Source organism: Mustela nigripes, chromosome 2 (assembly GCF_022355385.1).
Source record: "Mustela nigripes isolate SB6536 chromosome 2, MUSNIG.SB6536, whole genome shotgun sequence".
NCBI lineage: Eukaryota > Metazoa > Chordata > Mammalia > Carnivora > Mustelidae > Mustela > Mustela nigripes.
The window spans coordinates 4,324,811-4,352,375 of NC_081558.1; the positions used below are offsets into that span (position 1 = coordinate 4,324,811).

Sequence of the window (27,565 nt, forward strand, 5' to 3'; positions counted from 1 at the left end):
CCCCCCACACCCTGCACCACACCGGGCAGGGCAGGAAACACTGCATTCGGTTCCTTCTGGCCTGGATGGTCCTGACCCACCCTGGCCCAGCCCCATCAGCCCCATCCACCCTGCCCCGAGCCTGCCCACCAGAGCATAAGCCCCTTTCCAGCCTCCCTCGGCCGCAGCTCTCAGGACGGCAAGGTAGCCACTGCGACCGGCACAGCACCACTCGCGCCCCCCGTCAGGCTTCCCTGACCCTCGGGGGTGCAGACTCAACGCCCAGCCTCTCCGAGACACGGGCTGCTGACTCCCGGGTCCAGCCGATCTGCTGGCCCGGCGCCGAGGCCGACACCTGCCCTGGGCTGGAGACTGACAGCACACAGCCATCCTGGAGGCAGGCTCGCTCCAGGGGTCTGCGGGTACCCAGTGGAGGAGCCTGGCTCACCCTGCTCCGAAGAAAGGACAGACGTCACCTTCCCCAGACCAGCGGGCAGCCACAGCATCTCCCCGTGCTGGGGTGTCCGCAGCTCCCAGGAGAGTTTTCAGTCTGTCCTCACCCTGTGCCACCCATGTGGGTGGGGTGGGGGGGAGGTGCCCTCCTGGCCCCAAAGCAGAGGAACAAGCCCCCCTCCCCCCGAACCAACGTGTAGCCTGGACCGGGACTGGCCCCGGGCTGCCGGGCACTGCCTCACTCCCTTCTCTGGTGGTGCCTGCGCGTCGTGCCCTCAGCACCCCTGCCCTTCCGGCCAGCCGGCCGTCTAGAGAGCCTCAGCCTCATGGAACCGAGCACGCAGCCCCCAGGCAGGCTGGGCGGGGGGGGGCTCCACGGACACTGCCCTCTTGGCCCTACCTCCCCAAAGCCCCCCAACTGCAGCAGAGGCAGGTCGAGCCACCCCGGGTCGCCCTCACGCCCACCCGGCTCGCTCCCCGCTGGCCCGGGCACCTGGAATCCCTCCCTGCGTTCGTCTTGCCAGAGGCCTCCTCGCCTGACGAAGAGTCGTCCTCGTCGGACTCCTCGGATTGCAGGTCCTCCACCATGGAGCGCAGGGGGCCTGGGGAGCGCGGCGAGGGAGAGAGAGGAGGGCGCAGAAGGAAGATCAGGGCTCTGCCCGGACCCTGCAGGCTCCCCTGCACACTCAGAGGCCACATGGAGCTTCCTGAAACCATGACCCCAAAGCACAGCCATGCAAGCCTGCCTCGGAGGTCCCTCCCGCCAGAGTGAGGTCTGCCACCCACCCCTAAGAAAGGCCCCCGTGGCCACCCTCTTCCTGAAGGACCCCGTGGCTCCTCTGCCCCCTACCTTCCTGGCCCTGCTCGCAGGACTCCAGCCCCTGGCCCTGCGCACAGGCCTCTGGCCCCTGGCTTTGCTCGCAGGCCTCTGGCCCCTGGTCCTGCGCACAGGTCTCCGGCCCCTGGCCTGCAGCAGGACTGCAGGGCCTCTCCATCACCCAGGCCGATGGGGCAGCCCTCCTCTGCTCTGGGTGCAGGGAGCACAGCCTCTGCCTAGAGCCCCAGCAAGCCAGCCCCGGCCAGGGAGGGCGAGGCAGCCAGACCTGGGGGCTACAGCACCCTCCCGGGCTGCCTGTGCCCCTATTTGGGCCTGCCCAGCCCTTCGGCAACCCCCTCCGCTGCTCTGGGCCAACCGTCCTCTCCTCTCTCCAGAGGCTCACAGTTCCAGTCCCCTACAGACGGCATCTTGGTTTATATTCCTGTTACCAAGGCAACAGAGGGACACAAAGCCCTCAATTACCTTGGTCACATGATCCTGCCTGGGCAGGTTCCCCCTCCCTTCCCCGTAGATAAGAACCCTTGGAGAGAGTGTGGGCTTTGAGCATCCCAACCCCCACTCCCCTCAGCGACTGCCGTCTGAATTCCAGCCCAGACCCTCCCCCCACCCCAACCCCCCCAACCCCCTGCACATGCTCCAGTCCCCAGCTCTCCCCAACCCTTGAAAAAAGATTCGAGATTGTGGGGGCAGGAAAACCTTGGCCCCATCCGCCAGAAGTAATGTTTCCGGTTTGAGGGTGAGCCCCTGGCTGCCTTCTCACCTCAGCACCCTGCAGGCCAGGGGCCCCCAGGCCCACTCCGCACCCGAGGGCAGCCAAGTGGGACTTTGGGCTTCTCCCCCTCCAGCCTTCCCAAAAGGGACGCAGGGAAAAGGCAGAAACGCAGACTGCTGGGGTCTGAGCCTGACTGTCTCCCCCCCTGCCATGAGAGAGCCATGCTAAGGTGGCCGTAGGGATGGGTGTGGGGGCCGTAGGGATGGGTGTGGGGGCCGGAGGGGAAGGGGGTGGGGGAGGGGTGAGCACGGGGTGGGTGAAGATGGGGCAGGGGTGAGGTGCGGACGGGGTGGGGGGTAGGCAGAGGAAACGCAGCCTCTATCTGTTGGGGGCAGGGGCACTGGCTAGGAGGGGTGTCTGCTCAGGGGTGGGGCCCAAACGAGGAACGGGCCCCTCTCCAGAGACCCAAGGCCGTAGGCAGGCAAAGCTGAGGCCCCCCTTGGAGACAAACACCAAGGAGCCGGGAAGAGCCCCACTTCTCACGCCCGGCCCCCGGTCGGGGGGCGGGGGGCTGCTTCTGTGTCGCTCTTTAATCTGGACACCCTGAGCCTCCACAAACCTACGGACACGCGTCTGGGGGCCTGGTCTGGGAACGTCCAGGGCCGGGCTCCCCCACTCTTCCTGTCACCCGGGGCCTTCCCTATCACCCGCCCCACGAGCGCGCCCGCGAGCGATTCTGGCGTTCAGACTCGGGGTGCGCGGACGCTCAGGTGGGGAGCGAACCCCCATGCAAGTCAACGGTGCGGAGAAGACAGTCGTGACGTCCTCTGGAGCCCAGTCCCCTGAGCCTCACTGGCTCCAGGCGGCCAGGGCCTGCCCGTGCACAAGAATACTCCGCGGGCGCCGAGACCCGTCCCCCGCCCGCCCTCCACACCACGCACCTTGACTGTGGTTCTGGGAAGGCTCGAAGTCCGAGTCCGAGCTCGAGTCGGAGCTGGAGCTGGAGTTGGATGGGCTCGACTGCGCAGACTTCAGCCCGGGGCAGTGGGGATGGGCAGGGCAGAGGGAGAGAAAACAAGAAAATCTTTCAGTCCCGAGGGAACGATTGGGCAGCACATGCCCTCTGGATGCCGGAGCGCCTGGCCAGTCTCCACCCAGACCCTGAGGCAAAGGGTCACCAAGGCGCCAGAGCCCAGCACCCTTGGCCTAAGGCTCACACAAGCTCTGGGTCCCCCTTCGTCCCAGGACACCAGTTTGCATTCAAAATACAACGAAGGGACTTGAAATTCCTAGCAGTTCCAGGACAAGCTGCAGGCCACACGTCCAGTCTGTCCATCCCCCGGGGCAGGAGGACAGAGAACTAGTTAAGATCTTAATGCTGTGCAAGGGTTGGCGGTGAGGGGCGGGGGGGTCGGGAGCGACAGCGCGTCTGTGGTGGCTCATCTCTTTGTGGGCCCTGCCCTCCTCCGGCGGCGGCCGCGCTGGCTGGTGTGGGCCGTGGTCCTGCGGGGATCAGCGGAAGGGAAAGGTGCGTACAAAACCCATCTTCTCTCTCTCCCCCGGTTTCCTCACAACCCGTCCCAAGGCTGAGGCATGACCCAAAGCGGTCTTCCCACCACGTGCTACCACCCACCGTGTGCCTGAGCGCGCGATGAGGCTGTGTGCACGTGACAGGCGGGTGAGGCCGCGGTGGACCCGAGCTGGACCCATCATGCTACAGGCGGTCACAGCCCCTCCTTTCTCTTCCCGGGGCCAGTCGCCCCAAGCCCAGCCACCAGGGGGCAGTAAACGCCAAAGTAGGACACCAGACCTTAGGATTGGTTGGTGGGGGGGGGTTGGTTAAGATACTTGTAAGCTGCACCTGCCCTGGGGAACACAAGCAGGGGACAGGAGCCTCTGGCAGAACGGAGGCTGCATTTGTTCCCGGGCCCTTGGTTTCTGCCAACAAGCTACTCCAAAGGGGCAGCCCAGGAGGCCGTGGGCCAGGGGCACGGGTTCCAAAGGGCAGAAGAGCAGAGCCTGCAGCTCAGGAGGTCAGCCTTGGCCCAGAGCACCCCAGCGTGCAGGGGCCCCAGCAGGTCTGTCCTTGGGACAGGGCCTGTCCAGCCCTCTCTAGCCTCTGGGGACCCTCTGAAGGGAGACAGCTTCAGCACCAGGGACCAGGCGCCCCCCCCACCCCCCAACACACACACCATCACAAGGAGGGAAGAGGGGGCCGGGAGACAGGTGTAGGCAGCCCGCAGTGCCTGTTCAGTCCCAGCTGGCGCCGCATGAGAGCCCCTGGCCTGCTGCAGAACAGGACAGCCCCTCAAGATGACCCGTGGAGTCAGGGCAGCCCCCAGCCCGAGGAAGGGGCCCTGGGAGGGCCCAACTCCTCCCTCACCCCACAGACCCACAGAGTGATGCTGGCTGCCCAGGCATAGGACACTTCTCACCTGACGAGTTAAAGAAGTTTTTTTTTCTACAGGTTAGCACAGCCCACCGGAAGCCACTCTAGGCCTTCGCGATGTGTGTAGCCCTGCGTACCCCTCCTCACCCCCCTTCCCACCAACCAGTGATGTTCCCTGGGGAGCCCTCGCTGGGAAATCCAGCCTAGACAGCCATCAAACACAGACCAGTGAAGACGTGCGACACACACCAGCATGACCCCCAAACCCCAACAGGCCTAGAGCCAAGTGGCCCCACAGGCACGCAGACCCTGGAGCTCTTACCCTGGTGCAGGCGTGCCGGGTTCAGACCCTAGCTTTCTCATCAGCACCTCTGCTTTTCAGCCTCAGTTTACCTATCTATGAAAGAGCGACTTTGCTGGTCTTTGCTAAAATGTGTGTCTGTACTAGATGTTAGCACACCGAGCTCGAGGTCAACTGTGCCACTGACCTCTGAGGACACAGGATTTGGACAGGACTGGGCCAGGGGCGTGGGCAGGAAGGGCCGAGCACTAGACCGGGGTTTGGCAGTGCCTGGTTGGGTGACTCAGGTCAGCAGACTCTGAATGTGGGGAGCCCCCAGGAACCGGCCTGGGCCCCGTGTCAGATAGGCGAGCACTGGTGTTGTCCCTGCCAAGCAGCGAGACGCCCTTCTCAGGAGAACTTGTCCCTCTTCCTTCCACGCCAACCCCAAGAGCAGGGGAAGGGAACCGAGAAACGGTTTCAGCGGAAAGAACCTAAAGAAGATGCAGGTCAGAAAGCGCACGGCAGCTCACTGTGAGCACTGCCCAAGTGTCCCGGCCCTCAGGCCACGTGGAGTGTCCAGAAGGAGGGTGGAGGGCCTTCTAGGGCATGACTGGATGGGGGTCACTGGCTCAGGAACCCCGGGGGCCAAAGTGACTAGAGAAAAGCCACCGGAGCGACGGGGGAGCTGGGCCCAGGGCCACCGACAAGGAGCTACCCGGCCACCTCTGAGGGCTATGGGGAACGGCAACTCGGGGTCCTCACACGGTCAGAACTTTTGGGTGCTGGTGCCTCACACAGCCCCCAGGGTCAAGGGCTGGGGAGGCCTGTGTCTGGAAGGCTAGCCCGCCTCCTCTATCAGACACCTGCACCTCACTGCGGTCCCAGGGTTGGCAAAAGCTCGCGAGTCACACCGTCTGGCGTCCTGTGGGTGGTTTGAATCTCACACATGCAGGGACCTCTAGCAGCAGAGCCTTGTCATTCAGAGGTCTCTTGGGACATGGGAAGCTCTTCTTTAGCCAGGATAACCCCCAGGCTTCCTCAAGCAACTCTTGGGACACAGTGCCCAAGGCCACAGACCCCGGATGTCCAGCCAGCCCATACAGGGCAGCCACCCCCAGGGGCAAGAAGTGCCCCACATAGCCTGCCCACATGACCACACCGGGAAGGCGGCCTGAGCACCAGCAGCAGGTCGCCGTGTGCCGATCAGGGGCGGGGGCCCCACCTCTCCCCCACCGTGCAGGTGCGCCAGCCGTGCGCCCGGAAAGGCCTGGCCTGAAAGCAGCTGAGGTGAGGAGGGAAGGGCACCGGCCCCCAGCTGCAGGTGCCGGGCAGACGGAGGAGGTGGCAGCCGGAACAGCTGCTACCAGCAGCCAAGGAAGCTCCAGCCGCCAAGTGACCTCCCGCTGTGGCCCGGGACTGCTGGGGGCTTCCAGAGAACAGGCCCCGTCCCGGGGGGCTCCAAGGTCACTGGCAGATGGAGGAATATGGGGCACACGTCACTTACAGCTCTGTGTGTACCCCTAAGCCAGCGGGGCGCATGGTTACCCACGGGCCAAACCGTCGCCCCAAGCCCACACCATCGCCTCCAACAGTCTGCCCCCGGGAGCCACTCTCCAAGTCCCAGCAGAGCTCTGAGCGGCAACACCAGAGGCAAGGCTTCTGCCTCCCAGACTGAGTGAGGATTTGGAAACACAAAAAGGCAGTGGGGGCAGGGACGGGTGACACAAGTTGGGGGTCACTCAGTCACTCCTCTAGCCAAGCACCTGTCCTCTGACCCCCAGATGCCACACAGCAGCGGGGAGAGGGGGGCCGCCCCGGAGGCCCCTGGGAGGTCTGGCTCCCCAGGCAGCCATCTGGCTACCGGCTGCCCCACGGCTCAGCCGTCTCTAACGGCGACCTTCAGCGCTGCCTAGAAAAGCTGCTGCGGCAGGAGCTGCAAACTGCGCGCACAAGAGCAGGTGGTCAGAGGGGAGGGCAGGCGGGGAGGCCCAGCGGCCAGCTGCAGTTCGCAGACCAGAAGAGCAGAGGAAGACGCTCAGGGATGCCCCAGGAGCAGGGGGAGCGAGTCTCCAGACGGAATGACCCTGCGGTGGCCAGGGAAGTCGCCGCGGTGACCCATGATCGGTCCCCGAGACCCTGGCCCGTGCAGGGAGCTGTCCACAGAAGAGGGCTCTGAACCAAGCACCAAAACCCTTCTTCCCTAAGCACTGTCTCTAGCTTGCCTGACGGGAGGGGAAACTGAGGCTTGGAGAGGTGTGGAGGTTTGCCCAAAGCTACAAAGAGCAAGTGGGGACCCTGGCCCCCAGCCTCCTCATGTGACCTTCGGGCCAACAGGCTTCAAGCAGCTCAGGTTGAGGAGAGAGAGGGCAGGGTGGAGGGGCGGTGGGGGGGGAGGAGGGGAGGGCGGGGAAGGCGCCACCTCACCTCTGTCTTGAAGGAGGCTTCGTCCTCCGAGTTGGACTCCTCCACCTCTGGGGGCTTTTTGATCTCCCTGGGCTCGCTCTCGGTCTTGACCTTCTCCCCTTTGGCGCTGCCTTTGTCCTTGGCTGGCTTTTTGTCCGAGAAGGAGGAAGATGAGGTGCGGGGCGAGGTGCTGGGGGCGCTCCTGGACCCCTTGGAGCTGCTCTTCTTCTGCTTTTTGGCGCTGGGCTTGGGGGAGTCGGTGGCGGCTGGCCGCTTGCTGGAAGACTTGGGGGGGGGGCGGGGGCGGGGGCCCGCCCTTGGGGGACATGCTCTCCAGTTTGGTCTCCTTCAGGGCCATCTTGGGCTCCTTGAATGCGGCCTTGGCCGGTGGGGCCTTCTCTTCCTTGGGCGGCCGGCCTTCGCCCAGCTTCCGCGCGGCGTCCTTGGCGCTCCTGGCCTGCTCGCGCTCCGGCTCCTTGCACGGGGCCTTGCCCTCGGAGTCCTTGCGCGGCCGCTCCCGGTGCTCCTTGGCGGTCTTGTGGGTCTTGCAGGCCTTGCTGCTCTCCCTACTGGCGTCCTGAAATGCCGGGCAGGAGGGGAAAGACACGGTCAGATGGCATCTCGGGGCCGCCCTGCTCCGCCTCCCCCGACCCCTACAAAGTATAATCCACCTGATTCAGACTCAGCTAGAGAAAATCTTCCATAAAGCGAAAAAGTAAGGCAGCAGGTGAGAGTTTTAAATGGAGCTGTCCCTTTAAACTACTAGGAAGTGTCAGCAGGTCCCGGGCGACTGCAGGCTAAGATTCCCCTCTGAATTGAACTGACATTCCCTGAGGGATTCAAGAAGAGCACACGGTGAGTCAGATATGAGACAGGCAAGCCACATCGACCCGCTCCCACGCCGGCACTTCGCAGCTTCCCCGTGGCCCAGGCGAGTGGAGACTGCGCGTGGTGTTGGGGAGGGGCTGGGGGGGCACCAGCAGGCAGGCACCCCCTCTTCTGTCCCCACACAGAGCCTGCGCGCCTCCTGCCTGGTCACCCCCACCCCAGCCCCTATGCAGACCCAGCACAGCTGTTCTTTGACCCCCATGGCCAGCATTTACTGAGCACCTGCTGGATTCCCAGGCCCTGTGCGGAACAGCTCCTAAACCTCTCGGAATCAAAGCCACCTGGGCAGTGTCTCTAAAACACGTCCAACTCTTGAGTGTCCACCTTGAAAATTCAGAGGGTTGAGGGTGGAGCCCAGACTCTAGCATTGGTCCACCAGGTCACGGAGCTCCCTCTGGGGATGGACGCAGAGAGGGGCCCTGAGCCGGGCTGCTGAGAAGGCTGGACTGGGGGCTCCAACCCTGCACACCTAGGCTTCCTCTGAACGAGGGCAGGTCCACCTACCTCACTGGGCAATGGCGCAGGGCCCAGCAGGCAGCAAGCACTCAACCGAGAGGGCGCTGTGGTCACTGCCACCAACCCCCCGCCGCCCTGAGCAGCTGGCGCAGTCTGCAGGCAGGAGCCCCATGGGACACCTTGTTCGGGCTTCCTTCCTATCAAAACCCCCCCATCACCCTCTATATCTGGGTATGCCAGACAGGAGCCCCCTGTGGTCAGCTGCTAAGGGCTCCGGCCCACTCAGGCAGCCAGGTGCATAGCGGAGCCCCAAGGCTCTGCAGAACGAAGGACACCAGGAAACCAATAGAGCCAGACCAGAGGGTGACGTGCACCACACAGGCAGCCACATTTCACCGGTTCACCCCCAGTGCCAAGGGGACAGCCTGGAGCATGCAGGAGAGGGCAGGAAAATCCCCAGCAGTGAGGCCCCTGCTGCTCCCACAGGCTGCCACGGGACCCTCCCAGCAGAGAGCCACAGGGACAGAAGGCGCAGCCTTGATCACCTCTGATCCACTCGGGTCGCCGTCTTCTTGCAAATCGGTTACCCACATCAGTGCCAGAGGGTTCGGGGACAGCCCCACATGGCCGTGGGTCGCTGTCACCTCCCTGGAGAAACACTGCCCAGGGGGCTGTGGCCCCAGCTCTTACGTCACCAGGGCCGGGGGAAGGAATGCTCACAGCATGAGCCCTCACAGCCCGTCTAATGGGGCAGCCCCCCTGGGCCTGGCTTGCATAACGGGGCTCCCCACCCCACAAGGTGCTCCCCCAAGGAGGGAGGCAGGAAGCAAACTCCACACGCCACTCCAGCCTCTTCCTGCAGGGCCCATGTGCCTGCTGGGGCTGCACGAACCCATCCGAGTGCCAAGAGGCGGGGCAAAGCAGAGCCAACAGGCACGTTGGCCAACGCCTCCAATGTAGTTTCCGTCATGCCACCTCCCAGCTCCCCAGCCCCGAGCCCTGGGGTCCACCCCACCTCCACAGCCACCCTTTGCAGCAGCAGCAGCTCTTCACCCAGGGCGGGGAGGCTGCACATGGACCCCCAGATCACGGGCTCTGTGAAATCACACACTAACTCAAGCATAATGTAGATATTCCCAGGCGTAAGCACTCATCACAGTCATATTCTCAAAGCTGTTAGTGACCCCCAAAATGACTAAGAACCAAGCTTTAGAGAGAGGTCAGTTGGGCCAAGTGGCTGCCATCAGACCAAGGGGCAGGTGCCCATGAAGCCCCATGTGTGTGGTCCAGGGGAGCTGCCGGGCGGGGGCCGGAGGGCACCACCCCTATGGGAGTGTGAGCCTCCCAGGGTCCCATCCCGCTCCCAGGAGGCTCCGATCCCTGCCTGGCAGGGCGCCCTCTACGGACAGAACCGCCAGGGAACGATCTGCAGAGGGCTGCGACAGCCCGACTCTCCAGCAGTCCCCAGGCCAGTGGCCAAGGTTGTACAAGGACCCAAACCTTCCCCCCAAGCCCCCTCTGCCCAGAGTATGTGGCCTGGCCGATCGGACCTTTTGGCTCCAGGCTGCAGAGAAGCAATCTGGGGAAGAACAGCCAGTGCCCAAAGGAAGGTCCTCAGCCGGACAGAGGCTGGCGCAAAGGCTGTGCCGTCCGGGGAGGGGAGAGGGAGATGGCCGGCTCAGAAGCAGAAGGCTGCAGAGCCACCAGCAGAGAAGAACCTGCCTTTGGCTGCCTAAGAAACCCCCGTGCAGGTGCCTCCTCAGTCACAGTGCCTGAGGGGAGAAAGAGCCTGGGGCAGGGATGGGGGGGGGCGGGTTGCGCAGTGAACACTGCCCCCCGCCCCAGACACGCACTTCCGGCCTGGGGGCTCCTGGGGATCTCAAAGACCCTGGCGAGAGAGGCTGCGAGCAGCCCTCGCTGATGCAGCCCTGTCAGCCCCGGCGGTGTCCTGGCCACTCAGGAGGGCGTTCCCTCGTGGTGTCCGGGTGGCTTGCAAGTGACACATACAGAAGAAATGTCAGTTCCTACTACTCCTATTCCCCAGAGCCCCAAATAACTGTGGATGGCTGAGAGAGAAGCCACCAGATCTTCTGCAAGAGTTTCTCTTCCTTTTCCCCTCCACACGCGTCAGGGAAGGACAGGCCCGGGGGGCCAGCAGGGGAGAAAACCCCCGAGCTGCAGCCGTGCCTGGACTCCAGCCACACACGTCTGGACCGCGTAAGTCAGACAAATCCAGGATGTCAGAAACCCACTGGCCTTGTGGAAAGTGCCAGAAAGACCCTGCCTGGGGGATGCAGCTCTCCTCCCGGGCTGCTGACAAGGAGAGCTGTAAGACAGGCCGAGAGCTCCGCCCAGGCCACCTGGGGCGCCCCAAGCCCACAGCACCCAACAAGTGAGTGAAGCAAGAGAAACACAAAGACGCAAAGTGGATAAACCCGTGCGGTCGGTGTGGGAGGACAGGCAGGTGCCCCGAGCGCCCGAGGAGCTTGACCTCTGGGACACAGAGCCCCGTAGGCAGCTACAGGAGAACAGGACACACTCCTGAGCTTGCATACACATCGGGACCCTATCCGAAGGGCTCCAGTGACCACTCCTTAACAGTTCAGAGAGAGGTCTTGGGGAGGCACAGTGCCGCCTGCCCAACAGGACTGAGACAAGAGACAAAAATGCTTCTTCTTGGGGGAAATGAGCCTCCTCACCACACTGTCCCACCTGGCCCTTCCCCTAAATAAGCAGTCTGCACCGAGAGCTGCTCCCAAAGAAGGAGGCCAAGCCTGGAACAGTCCGGGGAGGAGGCACCCAGCCCCGGCAGATGGGGCATTCTGGCCACGCTCAGGAGGCCTGGGAGCTGGACGGCCGTCGCGCACACGCTCTGTCCGTGGCCCCCAACCACGTGAGACTCTCGGGGTCCTGGCTGAGGGGTCCTAAGGCCCACGGACACAGTGGGAGCAGCGAGGACGGGGCGGGCTCTCTGGCCTTAAGAGGAAGAGGGCGAAGAGCCTGCAGTCCCGCAGCTATCCGTGCTCCCGCAGGCGCTGACCCTCCGCAACGGCAGGCAGCTGCCCGGTGGAGCCGAGTGCTCCAAGAGGAAGAAGCCAAGGGAGCGAGTCTGGGAACGGAAGGTCCAGCTCTGCAGAGGGGGCGCCCTGAGCCCAGGACCCACCACTGGGCCCCAGCGCTCCCACGTGACTGGGCCTTCCGCCTCACTAACCTTGGAGCCGTGGGACGGTTTGGTCTTCTTGGGGTCAGAGAAGGCAGAGAGTGGAATTGTGGGTAACATGGGGTAGTCGGGGCTGGGCCTGGACACCGTTTCTGCTCCTTCGGGCATTACCATCACCTAGTGATAAAGAAGAGACAGACGTTATCAGTGAGCAAGGAGGCAGGCTGGATTTCTGACCGGCAAGAGGAAGTCAGCCTTCAGGAGCCTGGCCGGAGGCTGTGGGAGCGCCTTCTGGCGGACGAGCAAGGGAGGGCCGGAGGCCACTTTTCCCAAAGAATCAGAGGCTTGTCCTCCACGAGGGGCTGGGGGGCTGAGTGCTTGGAGCGAAGCGGGCTCGAGGCGTAGAGCGAAGAGAAGCCAGGGTCCCAGGATGGCTGGGCCCTGGTGTGGCCGCACGGCCTCTAGAAGGAGAGCCCGGAGCACGGCAGACAGGAGGGCCAGGCCACGAAGACTGGCGGAGAGTGCCGAGAAGCACGAGAAGGCAGCTGTGGCCCAAGCTGACCTGCACGCTGCGGTTTAGAAGGACCAGAAGCACGGCTTGGAAAGGCAAGAGGCCAGCCAGACACCCACACTGGGCAGCCGTGCGGCAGAGCGAGCAACTGTGGATGGCCGGGTCCCCCATCTCCTGGGGGGGTTGCACCCTCCTCCGTGGTCCAGCAGGCGGAGGTGACCGAACCGGCAGCATGGGAGGCAGAGGCAGGAGGGAACTGCACAGGGGTGGGAGCAGCTCTCTGCAAAAGCCGCAGCACGAGCCTGCGGGGGAGAGCGGCGGGCGCCCGGCTCGGTCAGCCGACTGTTGCCAGGAGGAAGGGCCTGGGATCCTGCCGGGAGGTGCTCCCAGGAAACACTGGCCGAGTCCAGTGCGGCTCCCAGGCTCCTGCCGCACCTGCTGAAGGAGAGAAGGCTTGGGGCAGGTCATCCGAATACTGACACTACACGTTAACATGACCAGCGGCCAGCCACTCAGAGGGAACCTTCCAGCAAGCAACGAGACAGAACAGAAGAATAGAGCGCACAGTGAAAAAAAAAACAAAAAAAAAAAAGGAAAAAGGGGGGGAAAGCATTTAAACTCCATAGAAAAAGCATCATTAATAAACTTGAGCACCTGGGGTTCCTTGACCAGCCAAACCCTTCCTCTGAGGAGGCTGGCGTCAGGGGCCACGGGGTTGAAAGCAGCACAGCGAAGCCCCTCGTGCCCCTGCCCCGTGGCCCCCGGCTCCCCGGTGGCTCCCCACAGCCTGTCCGAGCACAACACTCTGGCCATGGCACCCGGAGCCCAGCAGAGCAGCCCGGGCCGCGGGCAGAGCCCCACGTTCTCAGGCTTGCAAGGACTCGCCGGACACAGAGAAGCAACTACAACCCGACCCAGGGGCACAGACAGGTCCCAATGCTCCTGCACTCGCATTTCCCGCCACGCTCGCCTTCAGGCCTCTTCTTCCCCTTCTAATGACTGTCCCGGCCGGACGCGGCTCCCGGACAATGTAGCGATCACCTCTCCTGTCCCTCTCCCCCATGACAGCCGCCTCTGAGAGAGGTCAAGTGAGCCAAGAGTACGCCTTCCACCTCCGCCGCCGCACCTTGTGAGGACCCGCCGCACCCGACGGAAATACAGACCCTCGGTCGCAGAAGGAGCTTCTATTCCGTGCGGCTCAGCTGCCGATGGGGCGAGCTGAGGGGTCGGACCTCTGACCACCCAGCAAGGAGCACAGCTCGTCTGGCCACGGCTGAGCAGGTGCCCGCAGCTTGGGCGAGGGTCACGGGGCTCCAGGAGACCGCCGGCAGAGGGGCGACCAGCAAGGCAGAGCTCACCAACCTATGGGTCGGCTCACGACTTTGGTTTTCTCGGCACCGACATCAGCTCAGGCAGGTCTGAGGTCACCTGCCACAGGACAGCAAATGCCAGCCCCAAAGGGGATGCTCTGCTCAGAACAGCACAGGAAGACCACGACTCATGTGCTGGGAGCTACTATCCTATCCATGGTTCCAGCTGCCCTAAGACCGGAGAGCCCTGCTTTGCTATCAGCCCAGGGCAAGCCCCAGAGGCCTAGAGCCCCGAAGGGTGAGAAAGTTCCTGACCAACCATTCAGTTCTCCAGGTGGCCCTCCCTGGAGTGAGGAGCACCGGGCAGAGACCACCGCGCCAGGCTCTGCCTCCTCCTTCCACGACTGGCCCTTCCCAACGGCTCGCCAGACCTGCACTCCCAACTTCTCCCCGTCGCCGCCTCCGCCCTCCAGTTTTATATGTTTTGATGATGCACATCGAGCCTTCATCTCTTCTTAGCAAAGAAAACCTCCTTACGCAGGGGGCAGCGGGGGACAGTCACTCCGGGGTCCCAGAGCTCTGGGAGGCCAGGAATGCTAAGCACCGTGTGCCTCCCAAAGCCAGGCTGACTACGCAGCCTCTGGGAGACATGCTCTGGGAGCGTCCGGCTACAGAAAGTAGGTGGTGAAGCCAAGCTGGGGAGCAGCCCAGACCCCGGCAGCCCCACCCACTTCCTCGGCTCTTCCGGGACGCGCAGGCAAACTTCAGGACACACGCCTCTGTGAACGGGTTCCAGCACCTCCCTGTTTGTTCCCGTCAGCCATCACGTGCTCGATGATAATCACACACTCATTTTTTATAAGGAACCCGGCAGCACATAATCAAATTCTCTACAATGAATAAGTGAGTTCCTTTATTAAAAAAGAAAAACAGGGGCGCCTGGGTGGCTCAGTGGGTTAAAGCGTCTGCCTTCGGCTCGGGTCATGATCTCAGGGTCCTGGGATCGCGACCCGCATCAGGCTCTCTGCTCGGCGGGGAGCCTGCTTCCCCCTCTCTCTGCCTGTCTGCCTACTTGTGATCTCTGTCAAATAAATAAAGTCTTCAAAAAAAAAAAAGAAAAAGAAAAAGTGTAAAAGCCCCAGCTGAGTCGGAAAGAACTGTTCTGGAGGCCTACAGAAGCCCAACCAGACTCCTGTGCTCGGGGGTGGGGGGGGGCAGCCGGGCCCACCATGCGCACCCGCGCCCTCCTGGCTGGCGGCTGGGCAAATGCCCAGCGATGCTGGGGTGCCAACGGGGGCTCTGGGATGCCCCTCGTCCTCAGCCTGGCCCTCCCTCGGCACACATGGTCCAGCCTCTCCCAAGGCACCCCTCCTCCTCCATACCCAAGCATCCCATCCACGCCCAGCGCCCCTCCTCCGGTTCTCAACCGTGCTCCCAGCACGGGGCCACCACACACGGAAGCCCAGCCTAGAGGCCTGGGCTCTGAGAGCTGACGCCTCTGTTGGCCTCCCTCGGACAAAGCCGCCAGGCGACGCGCATCACCAGGGAACCCCACAGGGAGCCTCCGCTGTTTCCCCAGATGACGCAGTCCCAGCCCGGCCTTGCCGATCTGGTTCAAAGCCGCCTCCTGCGCCTCGCCACGCTCACAGCCTGGCCCCACGCCCGTTCCTCCCACCCCTCCTTCCCATGGAGAAAGATGCTAATTAACCACAGTCAACCAGGAAACTCTGTGGGTAACTAGTCACTAGTCATTCACAGTGGACAACGCCCCGGCACCGACTCGGGACACCCGGATCCGACGCAGGGCGGCCGCCCCTCCAGGTCTCGGGCACCCAACAACGCGGAAGAGACGGGCCTGGGAGACCCACAAGCACCCCAGCACCGAGCCTGCTGCACACCAGCAGCCGCACCGCAGCCACGCTGGAGCGGCCGGCGCCCCTGGCGCCCATCTGAGCAGGGGCTCACTCACCCCGCCAGCCATCAGCAGCTTGTACCGGAACTCGATGGTGGGGTTGTTGAAGGTGAGCTTCTCACAGCGCAGGTGGTTCACGGGCGGGTTGCCCTCCAGGTTCAGGAACAGGTCATAGGTGAAGCAAACCTTCCGGGGCTCCTCCTTCAACAAAGAAGACAAGGAAGTCACCTCAGAGGGGCGGGCAGGAGGCCAGGGGGACAGCCACAGGACACACGCCCTGCCGGTGGCCTCTACCCACTCCTGTGCCAGGGCTCCCTGTCTCTCCCCCTCAAGCCCTTATCTGCTTCTCTCGTGCGCCTCCTTCTCTATTCCGTTATCCAAAATAACTTAACTTACTATGTGCACTGCACCCAGCAAACCAGGCTCCACGAGAGAAACACAGACCATGAAGAATGATGTTCTCAGACAGTTACAGGAAACACTCCTGCTGGTGGAGAAGCCCCTCTCCTTCGACCCTCATGGCACCCATCAACAAACGGAGAGACCGAGGCTCCGAGACTCGGCTGATGAGTGGCAGTACAGGGTCCTGAGTCCAGGCTCCGAGGCCTGCAATTCCAGTCTCCACCCCGTGCTCCCTTCCTGGTGGAGTGGGGGGCAGCTCCAAAGACGTCCAAATGGCCGACAGGTGCACGAGAAGATGCTTGGCGTCACTGATGATCGGGGACAGGCCTATCCGAACCCCAAGATCACACCTCCCAGCCCCCAGCACGGCCACTCTACGAAGTGGGAAATCTCAAGTGGTGGTGAGGACGTGGGGCACGGGCGCCCCATACATGCCACTGGAGCGCGCCGTCCCTGCCCCGTGCCCACGGCCGTCACTCCCGAGGGCTGTCGGGGGGCCCCTCCCCACGTTTGCTTCAGAGTAACCGCCCCATACGCCTCTCCTGATACACAGCCAAGAGAAATGAAAACACGTTCACACAAACACTAGTACGTCCGTGTCCACAGCACAGCCAGATTCACCACAGTCCAAAGTGGATGCAACCCCAGTGTCACGACGGATGAAAGTAACATGTCCCTCCACACACGGGTGTGTCTCTCAGCCACGAACAGGAGATGCCAACAGGCGCTGCCCGGGGGGACAGACCCGGAGCCCACGACGCTCAGACGCAGAAGGCCACACAGGGTGTAAGTCCGCGTGTGTGACATGTCTAGAACAGGCCCCTCCATAGACGGGAGGGGAACTTGTAGTTGTCAGGAACCGGGGCCCTAGGGATGAGGAGTGACTGCTGGTGGGGATGAGGCTGTTTTCTGGGGTGATGGAATGTTCTAGAATATACTACAAAACCATGGACTTTGGACACTTTAAAAGGGAATTTTCTGATACGTGAATTGTAGGCAATTTTTAAAAATGCTCTCCAGCAAGAGAGAAAACCTAGGAGCCGGGGTGCTGGTGAAGGGGCTCCCACTTCAGGATGGGGCAAGCAGGGCTAAGGTAGAGAAGCATGGAGCCCCCCACACAGGCATGCCCACGCTCTTTTTCCCACCCTTCCCTCTACCCGGACCGGCAGGGTCACAGTCCTGGGGGGAAAAGGGAGCAGAGGCCGGGCCGAGTCTCATTCCTGCCACTCTGCCTGCAGCCAGAGGCTCGGGCCGCCTCACACCCTCCCCCTCCTCCTTGGTCTCCGTGGCCAGTGGTCGCACAGTTTATGTGAGCCATGCTGGGATTTTTGAGCTCTGATGGGTGGGCGACACCTGGGCGTGGGAAGCCGGCCTGCCCTGTGCCCGTGTCTGAATAAAGGGGACAGAAGTGGGGTCCTGCAGTTGTGTGTGGACAACTCCCCCCCTCCCCCCCCCCATTTAGGCCACAAGGAGAAGGTGCACCTGTTGAATGAAAGAGACACAGACTCTGCCTTCTGGGACCTCAAGCCTGTCCAGAGAAGACACGTAAAGAGGCCTTCCCAAGGCAGTGCCAACCAGAGAGGTAACTCAGGCCTTGTCGTCCCCCCAGCAGCCCTCAGGGTCAGCAGGAATGGTTTCCACCGCCCGCCCATCTAAAGCAGACTTGGAAACTGTTCCCCGGGCCTGGGGTGGACATGTGGCCTGGTCTAAGAGATGAGGGGTGAGGAGGCCGGCCTAGGGAGTGCTGGCCTTCCCAAGTCAAACACTCAGTGTAGAGAGGAGGCTCGGCATCATTCTTCCTCCTGCCTACGTGCAGGGTTGGCAATCCCGGGAAGAGTGTGCAGGCGAGCCATGGGGATCTCTGCTCCAGGGCCACTGGCCAGCAGCTTTCCAACTGCTCGCTACGGAAGAGAAAGAAGCCCCCATATCAAACTCTACCGGAACCCTGAATGCAGCTCACACCCCCCTCCCCATGCCTGCACGGTTCCTGCCGACCTCGCGGAGGTGCTCGTCGCAGCGGGGTGGTGTCCCCACCAACCTGGGAACCCCTTGGAGGCAGGGGTGTGGGGACCCATTCTGCACTCAGGACATTTTTGTCCAAGGAATGAGGCGTTAAGATAGGCAAGAGCAGAGCACGACCCAACAGTGGGGGTGGACAGGGGGCCACCTTGAAGGGTTAGGGTTAGGGTTAGAGAGGGGCCATGAGTCAGTAAGAAGGGGTTGAGGGAAGCTGCACAGACCTTCCTAGAGCCCCAACAGTCCAGATGGCTACAGCTGGAGAGGGAGGGATGACTGCACTGGCAACAGGTGACCTGGCGAGATGGGCCGTGGCCACATCCTGGGGGCAAAGGTGTCTACAGGGGGATCTGGACTCAGAAGGAACAAGCCCAGGGACGCCTGGGTAGCTTGGTTGTTTGGGCGTCTGCCTTTGGCTCGGGTCATGATCTCAGGGTTCTGGGATTGAGCCCCACGTTGGGCTCTCTGCTCAGCGGGAGCCTGTTTCTCCCTCTCCCTGCCAGTCCCCCTGCTTGTACACTCTCTCTTTCAAAAAAATAAAATCTTTAAAAAAACAACAGCAACCCTTAAAAAAAAGAAGAAAGAAAGAAAGAAAGAAAGAACAAGGCCAGATCTGTGTCCCAGGAAGCCAACACCCTCTGGCTTGTCGGATGCCGCTACAGGGGGCAGGGTCCGGACCTGGCAAATAAAGGGAGGAAAAAAAACCAAACACACACACACACACACACCACATCAAGCATTTGTCCTGCCTTTCCACGAGGTAAAAACACAGAAGATCCGAGAGGCAGCCTGCACAGGGTCTCCGGCTACTGCGTGCGGCAGGAACTTGAGCACCGCCGTTCTGTCCTCCTAATGGGTCAGGGATTGGGGGCGCTGTGCACCCGCTGCGGCCAACAGCATGAACACCGGCCACAGACAAGGCCATCGCACCGCCTCCCAGGGAGGATTCAGCTCCACATTCAAGTTCACGTTGACTGGGAACACACGAATCAGAGGACGGTGCTGGATGACAGACAGCGCGCGCACAGAAGCAACAGAGAGCCGGTGACACCGAACTACCCAGGATACATGGGCCAGTTTCTTCACATGTAAACTGCCAAGAGAAGCAGTGGTAGAGGGAGACCCTTCCCTTCTTTTACACCTTCTCACGGGGCCTACTCACGAATCACAGCACGTTGGTCTTACCTGTAGATCCTGATTCAAACAGGAAAAAAACCTTTCCACACTGCGTATTAAGGAATTGCTCATTTGTAGGTGTGATACCGGTATTACTATTTTATTATTGAAAAGCAGTCGTTGTCTCTTAGAGACATGTTCTGAGACAGGGATAGGTGAAATCACGACGTCTGGGGCTTGCTCCAAAATGACACGGGCTGGAGAGACTGCCCACCGAGCGCAGCCACGTGCCGTAAGTGCAGGAGCCAGGGGATGGCGGGGCGGAGGGTGGGGGAGGCTTGCTAATGCCCTCCTCCTCCTCCACAGATGTTTCACTATTTCCCTGGAAATTCCATGAGGGGACTCAGTGCAAAGGCAGCTAATGGCCTCAGCTTGGTGCCGTGGAGCACCAAGAAAGAGCTTTTACCAGAAAGAGCTCTGGGCTGTAGGAGGTCACCTGGGAGACCCGCCAGGCGGACAGTGACTGAAGCCACAGGATCTGCCAGCAGGAAAACAGGAGCTCACGGGGCCACCGGAGGGCTCTGTGGCTCTAGCTGCCGCACACAGGGGTGGAGCGGAAGGCCTGGGGCCGAGCCCGCCGTGCCCGGCATCTGCCGGCATCTACCACGGCCAGGCACTTTTCTAAGCACTTAACACATGCGACTGCTTCACAGTCCAGAAGACAGATGCTCTCAGTGGCCCCGTTTCGCAGGTGAAGAAACTGCACAGGTGGACGAGCTGCCTGGAGCCCCACGGGCAGCCCACGCTTGCTGGAAGCCCTGGCCCCCGGAGCCAAGCAGGAGGGGCACTTTAGGGCTCTCCAGAGCTGGGCACACAGCACATGGGCCGGGTGGAGGCCTTCCCCAAGTGCCCACCGTGTGTCCGGCTGCTGGCAGCCGAGGTGTGCATCACAGCACACTGAGAAGGGCTGACCAGAGCTCCCTCTGGGTGGAGACCTCTACCCGGCCTGTGACACCCCCGACCCGGGAAACCAGCCAGCTTCTCGGGAGACGCAGGCAGCACGGCAACACCTCCAAGAGCAGCACCCAGAGCTTCAGGGTGTGCTGGGCCCAGAGTCCCGAAAGCAGCATTCTTGTCCTTTCAGCCAGACCCTACGGGTGCCCCACTCTCAGCAAAGGCAGCCGAAGCTGGCCTCCAACGTTCTTGGCGCGGGCCGCAGGCAGCCACCCACTGTCCAGGATGCTGGCCCCGGGCCAGCGTGTCTCTCCAGACCCAGCAGACTAGGACGCAGAGGAACCAGACAAACTGGTGCCAGCGCCCAAGCTGACGGCGCGTGGACTCATCCACCACGTTCGGGCAGTCTAGGCCACGGGAGCCCCGGCCATGGCCCACGGTCCACCGCCCACCGCCGTGGGGTGGCTGACCACACCTAGGGTTTCAGCTGCTGCCTCTCCACCACCTCGGGCCATCCTCTTCTGCAGCAAGGTGGGCTGGCCCTGGAGGACCCCCAGGCTGTCTGCCCCACCCCGTGTGCCCCTCAGAACACACCAGCTCGGGGCAAAGTCCGGGCCATCTGGGCCCTGCCCGTACTTCTGTCTGCCATCCCTGTTAGAAGGCCTCAGGGTTCAAAAAAATAGTTAACCGTGAACCTGATCGTGGCCCAGTATCTACCTGCCAGCTTACAGGGCTGTAGTCAGTAACCGCCCCACGGGACAACCATACAGCTTCTTAAAGGCTTTGCAAGGGGGAATGAGAGAGCTGCAGAGACAAGCGAGATTTACAGAAGCTTCAGAAATGCAGCAGCCAGCAACCAGGCGTCGACCTTCTCTGAATCCTGATCTGAACAAATTATTAAAATATATATATATACATGAAAATAAAATAAAACTGACATCGGACATTTGATATTAGGAACTGTTAATCTGCTCATTCCCAGCTACGGTGACGCTATAATTAAATACTTTAAAAGAGTCTTACTGTTTACAGACACAGACTGAAACATTTACAGATTACAAGACAGGCTGTCCTGCACTTGCTTCAGAATAATGCGGGACCAGCGGTGAGCAGCGCCCTGTGGCCCCGTGTGCAGCTGCCGGGCCGCGCCGCGGTCTGCTCTGCCCCTCTCTCCACTTCCGTAGGGATCTTTAAGTTTTCTACATTAAAAGGCTCTCAAGGCACAGGCTTTGCTCCAGCCAGCCCTGCTCACAGCTCTGCCCTGGGCATCTGTGGACCAGATAGATGGACTCTCTCCTGGTTCTGGGAACCAGGGCGCAGACAGGGCCCTTCCAGGAGCCCAGAGGAGCCCAACAAAACCCTCCAGCCTTGGGTCCACTTAGTGGACACTTCGCCCTCTGCTTCAAGCAGCCATGCTGCCACCAGCCCCATTCAGGGAGCCGTCCCTGGGGCCAGGTGTCACGCCACGGGCTTCACCCAGCCCCTCACTTCCCGCTCACAAATGCTCTGGGACTTAGTCACTGCTCTCACCACATGTCACGAGAGGAAACTGAGGTTTGGTGGCATTTAATCATTTGTCAAGGCCACATTGAACCAACAAAGGTCAGGCACTCGAGTCCACGGGCCACGGCCTCTGGCGTCTTCCTGTGGACACAGCCCTGCCACGCCGGGGCCCCCGGCTCCCACGGTGTGCCCGCAGGGGACAGCAGGGGCGCCCGGGAAAGAGCAAGGGCAGCTCCATGCACAGCCGCCGCCACCAAACCTGAAATTCCACTTCTAGGACTCCGAGGTTCGAGGAGGGTCACTGAGGCACGCCCGAAGTGAGAGGCCTCGAGGTGCCCAGTGTCCCTCCACAGGAGCCGTCAGGGACACTCAGCCCATTGAAGCTGGAGGGAGCGCTGCGCAGCCGTCGTGAACAATGGGGCAGAGCTTGAGGCGCCGATGTGGGGGGTCCACAGAGACTTGCTTTAAAATGCATCTCCCTCCCTCCCTCCCTGTCTGTCTGTCTGTCTCTCACATACACAAGCCCCACAGAAAAATCTGTTTCTGGAAGGAGGTCACTAACTGCTTCCAGCGGTGACTTCAAGGAGGCAGGCTGGAGAGAGGACCAGTTCCCGCTGCCCACACACATCGCCTCTGTCGCTGCGGGCAGAAAACGACTTTAAAAGGCTTAAGGAAAACAGAGCAATGTGGGCTGAAAACCGTGGGCTCTGGGATCCAAGACCTTCTGGATGCCAGAGCAGCCTTGCCACCAACTGACTGAGACCCTGGACAAGCCACGCCACCGCTCTGAGCCTCAGCGAGGGGAGGAAACAAAACCACAGGCTTCGGGGCGCACAAGGCGGGAGCGAGAAGAGACCGCGCCTCTGGCCGGGAAGGGCGCCCGTCAGGCCCGCCTCTGCCCGCCACACAGCCGCTCGGCCCTGATCAACAGTCAGACCGAGGCCGCGGGAGCCCAGAGCTGGGCCCTGAGTGAGCCCGGGGTGGCCCAATGTTGACAGTCCGGCCTGCCCGACCCCTCCCTCACTCTGGGGGGTGACCGTGCAAATGACTCAGTTACGTGATTCCCACCTTCACAGGAAGTGCGGTAAGCAGTCAGGAAAGACTCGGGGAAGCGGACTCCAGGCCGACTCTTCATCCCCTTCTCAAGGAGCCCAGGAGAAGGCACTGGTTAGAGAGCCGAGCCGGAGGGTGGACTGTCCCTCCCTAAGCCTCTGCTCACGCACATGTGCTCTTACGAGGTGCTTCTCTGCACCGCTCCAGACACTGCCCTCTAGGAAACAGAGGTGCTTTTGCGGTCCCCCCACAGAGGAATGGCAGGACGCTGCGGGGAAAGGCCATCGGAGCCACACAGCGGGCTGGCACTTACGTGGCCTGTCACAACTCGGCAGCCCCCCCGACCTTTCCCTGGGTCTCCGGCACAAAGTCCCTGCTGTCCCGGCTCCTCAGCGCTCCCCCCAGTGAGGCTGGGCCCCCCGGGCTGCCAGAACCAGCCAACGGTCCCTATGCAGAGGGCTGCCTGCCTCTGGAGTTCCGCGGAGCCCCCAAAAGCTGACGCCCATGTGGGCACAGGGCCGAGCTAGTGGTGACCCCAGAAGTGTGGGCAGGGTGGGAGGGAGAACGTGAGCTCTCCACCCAATCCTTCAAGACCGGCTCTCACATACCTAGTCTCAATTTAAGTGGAAGGCCCGTGGGAAAAGCCCTGCCCGGCCCAAAAGAGAGGGTCTTTGCAGGCTGATGCGGGGGACGGACGTAGGGGGATGGAAAAGTGCAGGATTCGGTGGCCCTGGGACCCCCGCCAGCTCGTCGCCAACCCTACCACATGGTTCACGTGGCTATTTCCCCAGATCATAAGTCAGCCAGGATGCGCCCAAGCCTCTGAGAGCTCATGGCTCAGAAGCCGGCAAGTGCTGTTTTAATTCGCTTTAAAACAAAACCAAAAACCCTTCCAAATAAAACTATGCAAACTTCCCAATAAAATGTACCAAAATGCCCTTCCTGTGCCCTCAGATGCCCCTGAGAGTTAGTGACGGTTGGGGCTCAGTGTCCAGTAATAACTCATTACAGGGGTGGGGGCGGAGGGCAGGAGGAGAGCTAATCTTAGCAGCTTATAACCAAAATGAACTTGTTTACACTTGACCACTTCTGAAAACGGGGGCTATCTCTCCAAGTCCGCGTGCACACCTGATAGGAGTCCCCTCCCAGAGTGTGTCATTACACTGATGGTGCATCTCACCACGGAACAGCTGGCCAAAGTGAGCCCAGGCCAGCGCCCGCTCCCTGACAAACACCTGTAGGTGCAGGAGGGGCCGCGGGCTGAGCAGGGGTGGGGAGGTGCGGGGGTAGGAGGGGTGGGCGGTGCAGCAGGGGAATTAAGAACAGTCGCCCCGAGTGTAGAAAACCTCTCCTTCCCATTTCACAACTGATTTCCGATCTCCTCTCGGTGTTGCCAACCATTCCGAGCCAGAAACTCGGGACTAAGAGGAACCCGCTTGATTCTGAAAAAGAGAAAATCAGATCTAAGAGGATTCCCAAGGAAAATGAAATCACATCAAATGATGCCTTAGATCTAGAATGGCCGAGTCCTGCCACCGGCCTCAGCTAATGACTCAAAACCAAACCAAAACAGCAACTCCAAGCCAAGGTCACTGGGCCATGAACACGAGCAGGTAAATCACGGGGTCACCAACTGGGGGGGGTGAAGGTAAGGCACAGGTCACGTCCTCAGGGCCCACACACTCAGGGAGGGGCAGCGGCCCTCCAGCTCCGTCCCCCACACCCGCGCACCATGCCCTAGACCAAACCCTGGCGCCTCCCTCCCATGTGGACACCAAAGCGCCCCAGCTCCCCAGCCCCACCCACCCACCCCCTTCTGCGACACACAAGTACTTCCTGTTTGGCAGCCACTGAATTAGTTCCCGGAAACGTGGACGCAGGTATGCTCTATACTGTGACCGTGGCACCACAGCACAATCTGGGACGGACATGAGACGGGCACTTTGCTGGGCATTCTGGAGCCCTGACCAGAGGCAGACGAACCCAGAAGCAGCGGAGGGACGGTCTAACAGCACATCCCCTGCCCACACACGGGCCCGAGAGGCTCTTTACACAGCAAGTGGCGCCCCCCACGCCCAGCCAGCGCACTCCAGTGGCTTGCCAGTGCGCCTGCGGTGGGGTGCCCTGCCGAACCCCCAGCCTCCCTTCGGAATCCAAGGGCCCCTGAGTCTCTGCGTCCACAGCGCTGCTGCTGTTGATGCCGGACGGCTGGAAGGCGGGCAGCCAGGGACAAGGGCCACCCTCCCAGGAGAAAGCCACCCTGAGTAGGATGCCTACACCACCATGGAAGGAGTCCCCTACCTGTTCCCATACCGTAGATGGGTGACAAAAATCCGACTAGGTGACAGGGGCAAGGAGCGTTCATCAGATTAAACCAGCGCGCTGACAAGCCCACCTAAACCCCTAGACTCAGAAACTCCAGAGGCTACCCCTTCGGGTCCCCTCCCTCGTTGGGAGCTTTGTACTGTCACTTTGCTGTGGCTCAATGACTTTTGCTTTACGGCCCTCCGCTTTGTCTGGTTTGCCTCTTCACTCTTTGACGTGGCGTGACGGAGAACCGACGAGAAAACTCCTGGGAGGGCGTCTCCTGGTCCTCTCCGCCCGCCGACCCCCGCGCGCCGCGGGCCTCAGAGCAAGCCTCTCGCTCCACGTCTCCCGGCTCCCACTGAAGGCGGGCAGCAATACCCTCGCAGTAGTAAGATACCTGTACCCGAAGCATATTCACAACCCTTAAAACCCAACAATAAGGAAACTTATTGTTTCCAACTAACAACAACAAAATAACCTAAGTTCTAAACCCTTCACCAAAGGAAACACACGAACGGCGAACGAACCCACGGGAAGACGCGGACTGTCGTCAGCCGGCAGGTCCCTCTACGGATTCAGGCTGCGGGATTTCGGCTTGGGTTTGCGGGTACGAGTCCGCATCCACTAGGACGCCTAGAATCAGACAGACAGGAAGCGCGGGCGAGGACGTGGAGAGGCGTGGAGAGACAGGGCGCCAGCATGGCTGCGGGGACAGTAAACGCGGTGGCTACGGAGGACAGTACGGCACTGCTCACGAAAGTGAAACGTGGACGACCGTACGAGCCGGCAGCTTCGCTCCCGCCGGCGTGCCCCCGAGAAGCGGCAGCATCTCTGCACACCGCATTGCTGGCGGTGGCAACCACGCACAACTGGCAGACAACACGGGGTCCGTCCACGGGCGGGGGTGTCTGCAGCCACGAAAGGAGTGCGGTGCCGATGCACGCTACGATGTGGACGAGCTCCGAAGACGCTGCCCTAACCAGAAGCTGCAAGTCCGAAGGGGCCGCACGCCACACGGTTCTGTTTATACGAAGGGTTCAGAACAGGCCAATGCACCGCTAGAAGCAGCTTCGTGGCCGTGAGGGGCTGGAGGGAGGGAGGGAGGATGAGGAGCGACGGCTAATGGGGGCAGTTTCCTGGTGGGCGAGGGAACGTTCTGGAATCTGGGGTGATGGTTGCCCAACTCCGAACGTACTAAACACCAGTGGAATGTGCACGTTCAGTGCATGAATGCTACGGTAGCTGCACTGTATCTTCCACAGACCTACTTTTCAAGAAGAGAGCTATGATGGCACACCCCGGAGACAGCGGCCGCCCGAGCGCAGGCCGGAGCGAGCGCGGAGCATCACCGCAGCACGCAGCGGGCCCGTCCCGTAAAGCCGGACACACCCGCTCCCTGCGACCAGCGGCCCTGCACCCGCTGGGATCACTACGCACGGGAACCGAAAACTCACATTCTCACAAACCCCGTACGGGCATGTTTAGGGCAACTGTGTTCACAATCGCCCAGAACCGGAAACCACCGCAATGTCCTTGATGCCACGCGGGGAAACGGCCCACAGCAGCGCAGCCACACGACGAGGAGGAGCGAGCTACGCGTTCAGACGACACAGGCGACTCTTCAGCGCATTCTGCACCGACAGAGGGCTGCAGGCCGTGTGGCCCCAGTTCTGGGACAATCTGGAAGAGGCCAAACTCCAGGGATGGGCAACAGAGGAGTGCTTACAAGGGACCGACGGGGGCAGGGGCCTGACTGCAAAGGGACAGTGTGCGGGGATCTGGGGGCTGGAACTGCTCTGCACGACACTATTGTGGCAGATGCATGACCACGTGACAGAATCCAGAGTGAATTTCACTAGAAACAAATGAAAACAATAATGATAATAACCAGACAGGCAGGAGGAGGGTCCAAGATGGCATGTAGACTGTGATGGTTGAATCTGACCACATTACACATGTAGACAATGACCATGGCGCCAAGAGGGAGGGCAGAGCTGCCATAAATGACCTTGGTGGGGGGGGGCTGGGTGGCTTAGCTGGTTAAGCATCTGCCTTCAGTTCAGGTCATAATCCCAGGGTCCTGGGATCGAGCCCTGCATCGGGCTCCTGGCTCCGCAGGAGGCCTGCTTCTCCCTCTCCCTCTCCCACTCCCCCTGCTTGTGTTCCCTCTTTTGCTGTGTCTCTGTCAAAAAAATAATAAGTAAAATCTTTAAAAAATGAAATAAAATAAATGACCCAGTGAAGAAGCCGTGTTTTAGCCAGACATCAGAAGGCCCAAGACCAAAAAAACTACACACAGACACTGTACTCCAGCAAGTAAATTTACTTCTCCTAGGAGTACTGGTCAGCAATTTGGAAACTACTTTCCCAATCCACTGGACTTCAACAATAAGCAAACACGTTGTAGATAATGAGGGTCAGGTATCTCCCCTCAGAGAAAGTTAAATGAAGCAACGGAAGAATGCTAGAAAAGGCTTGTTGGTGCAGGACCAGAGATGAAGCCGTGGGTATGAGCTGATGGTTACTGTGATCTACATGCCAACAGACGACACAGAGAGAACACGCAGGCGGGGGTGGGGGGCACAGGTGACCCTTGACCAACTTAGGGGTTAGGGCCGCCGATCTCCCCCCGCCAAAAGCAGTCAAAAATCTCCATATAAACTTCTGGCCCCCCCAAAACTTAACAACTAACAGCCTACTGTTGACCCACGTTGTATTATCATATACCCTATTCTTTAACAATAAAGGAAGCTAGAGAAAAGCACACATTACTTTAAAAATCATGAGGAAGAAAAAATACGCTCGTAGTCCTGAACAGTATTTATCCAAGTAAGCCCCCACACCAATGTGGACCCACCCAGCTCACACTTGTGCCACTCACGGGTCAGCGGGGTGCACGCTCATACTCCCCAGCTCTGAC

General features: G+C 61.1%; 1 protein-coding gene across 1 annotated transcript in view; it reads right to left on the minus strand.

Moving 5' to 3' along the window:
• MLLT1 (MLLT1 super elongation complex subunit) overlaps positions 1-27,565 on the minus strand; it is a 62,675-nt gene that overhangs the window by 2,831 nt on the left and 32,279 nt on the right. The window contains 6 exon segments of the mRNA XM_059388784.1: positions 926-1,034; positions 2,924-3,011; positions 7,079-7,355; positions 7,357-7,634; positions 11,613-11,738; positions 15,352-15,495. Of these exon segments, the coding sequence (XP_059244767.1) occupies positions 926-1,034; positions 2,924-3,011; positions 7,079-7,355; positions 7,357-7,634; positions 11,613-11,738; positions 15,352-15,495 (1,022 nt within the window).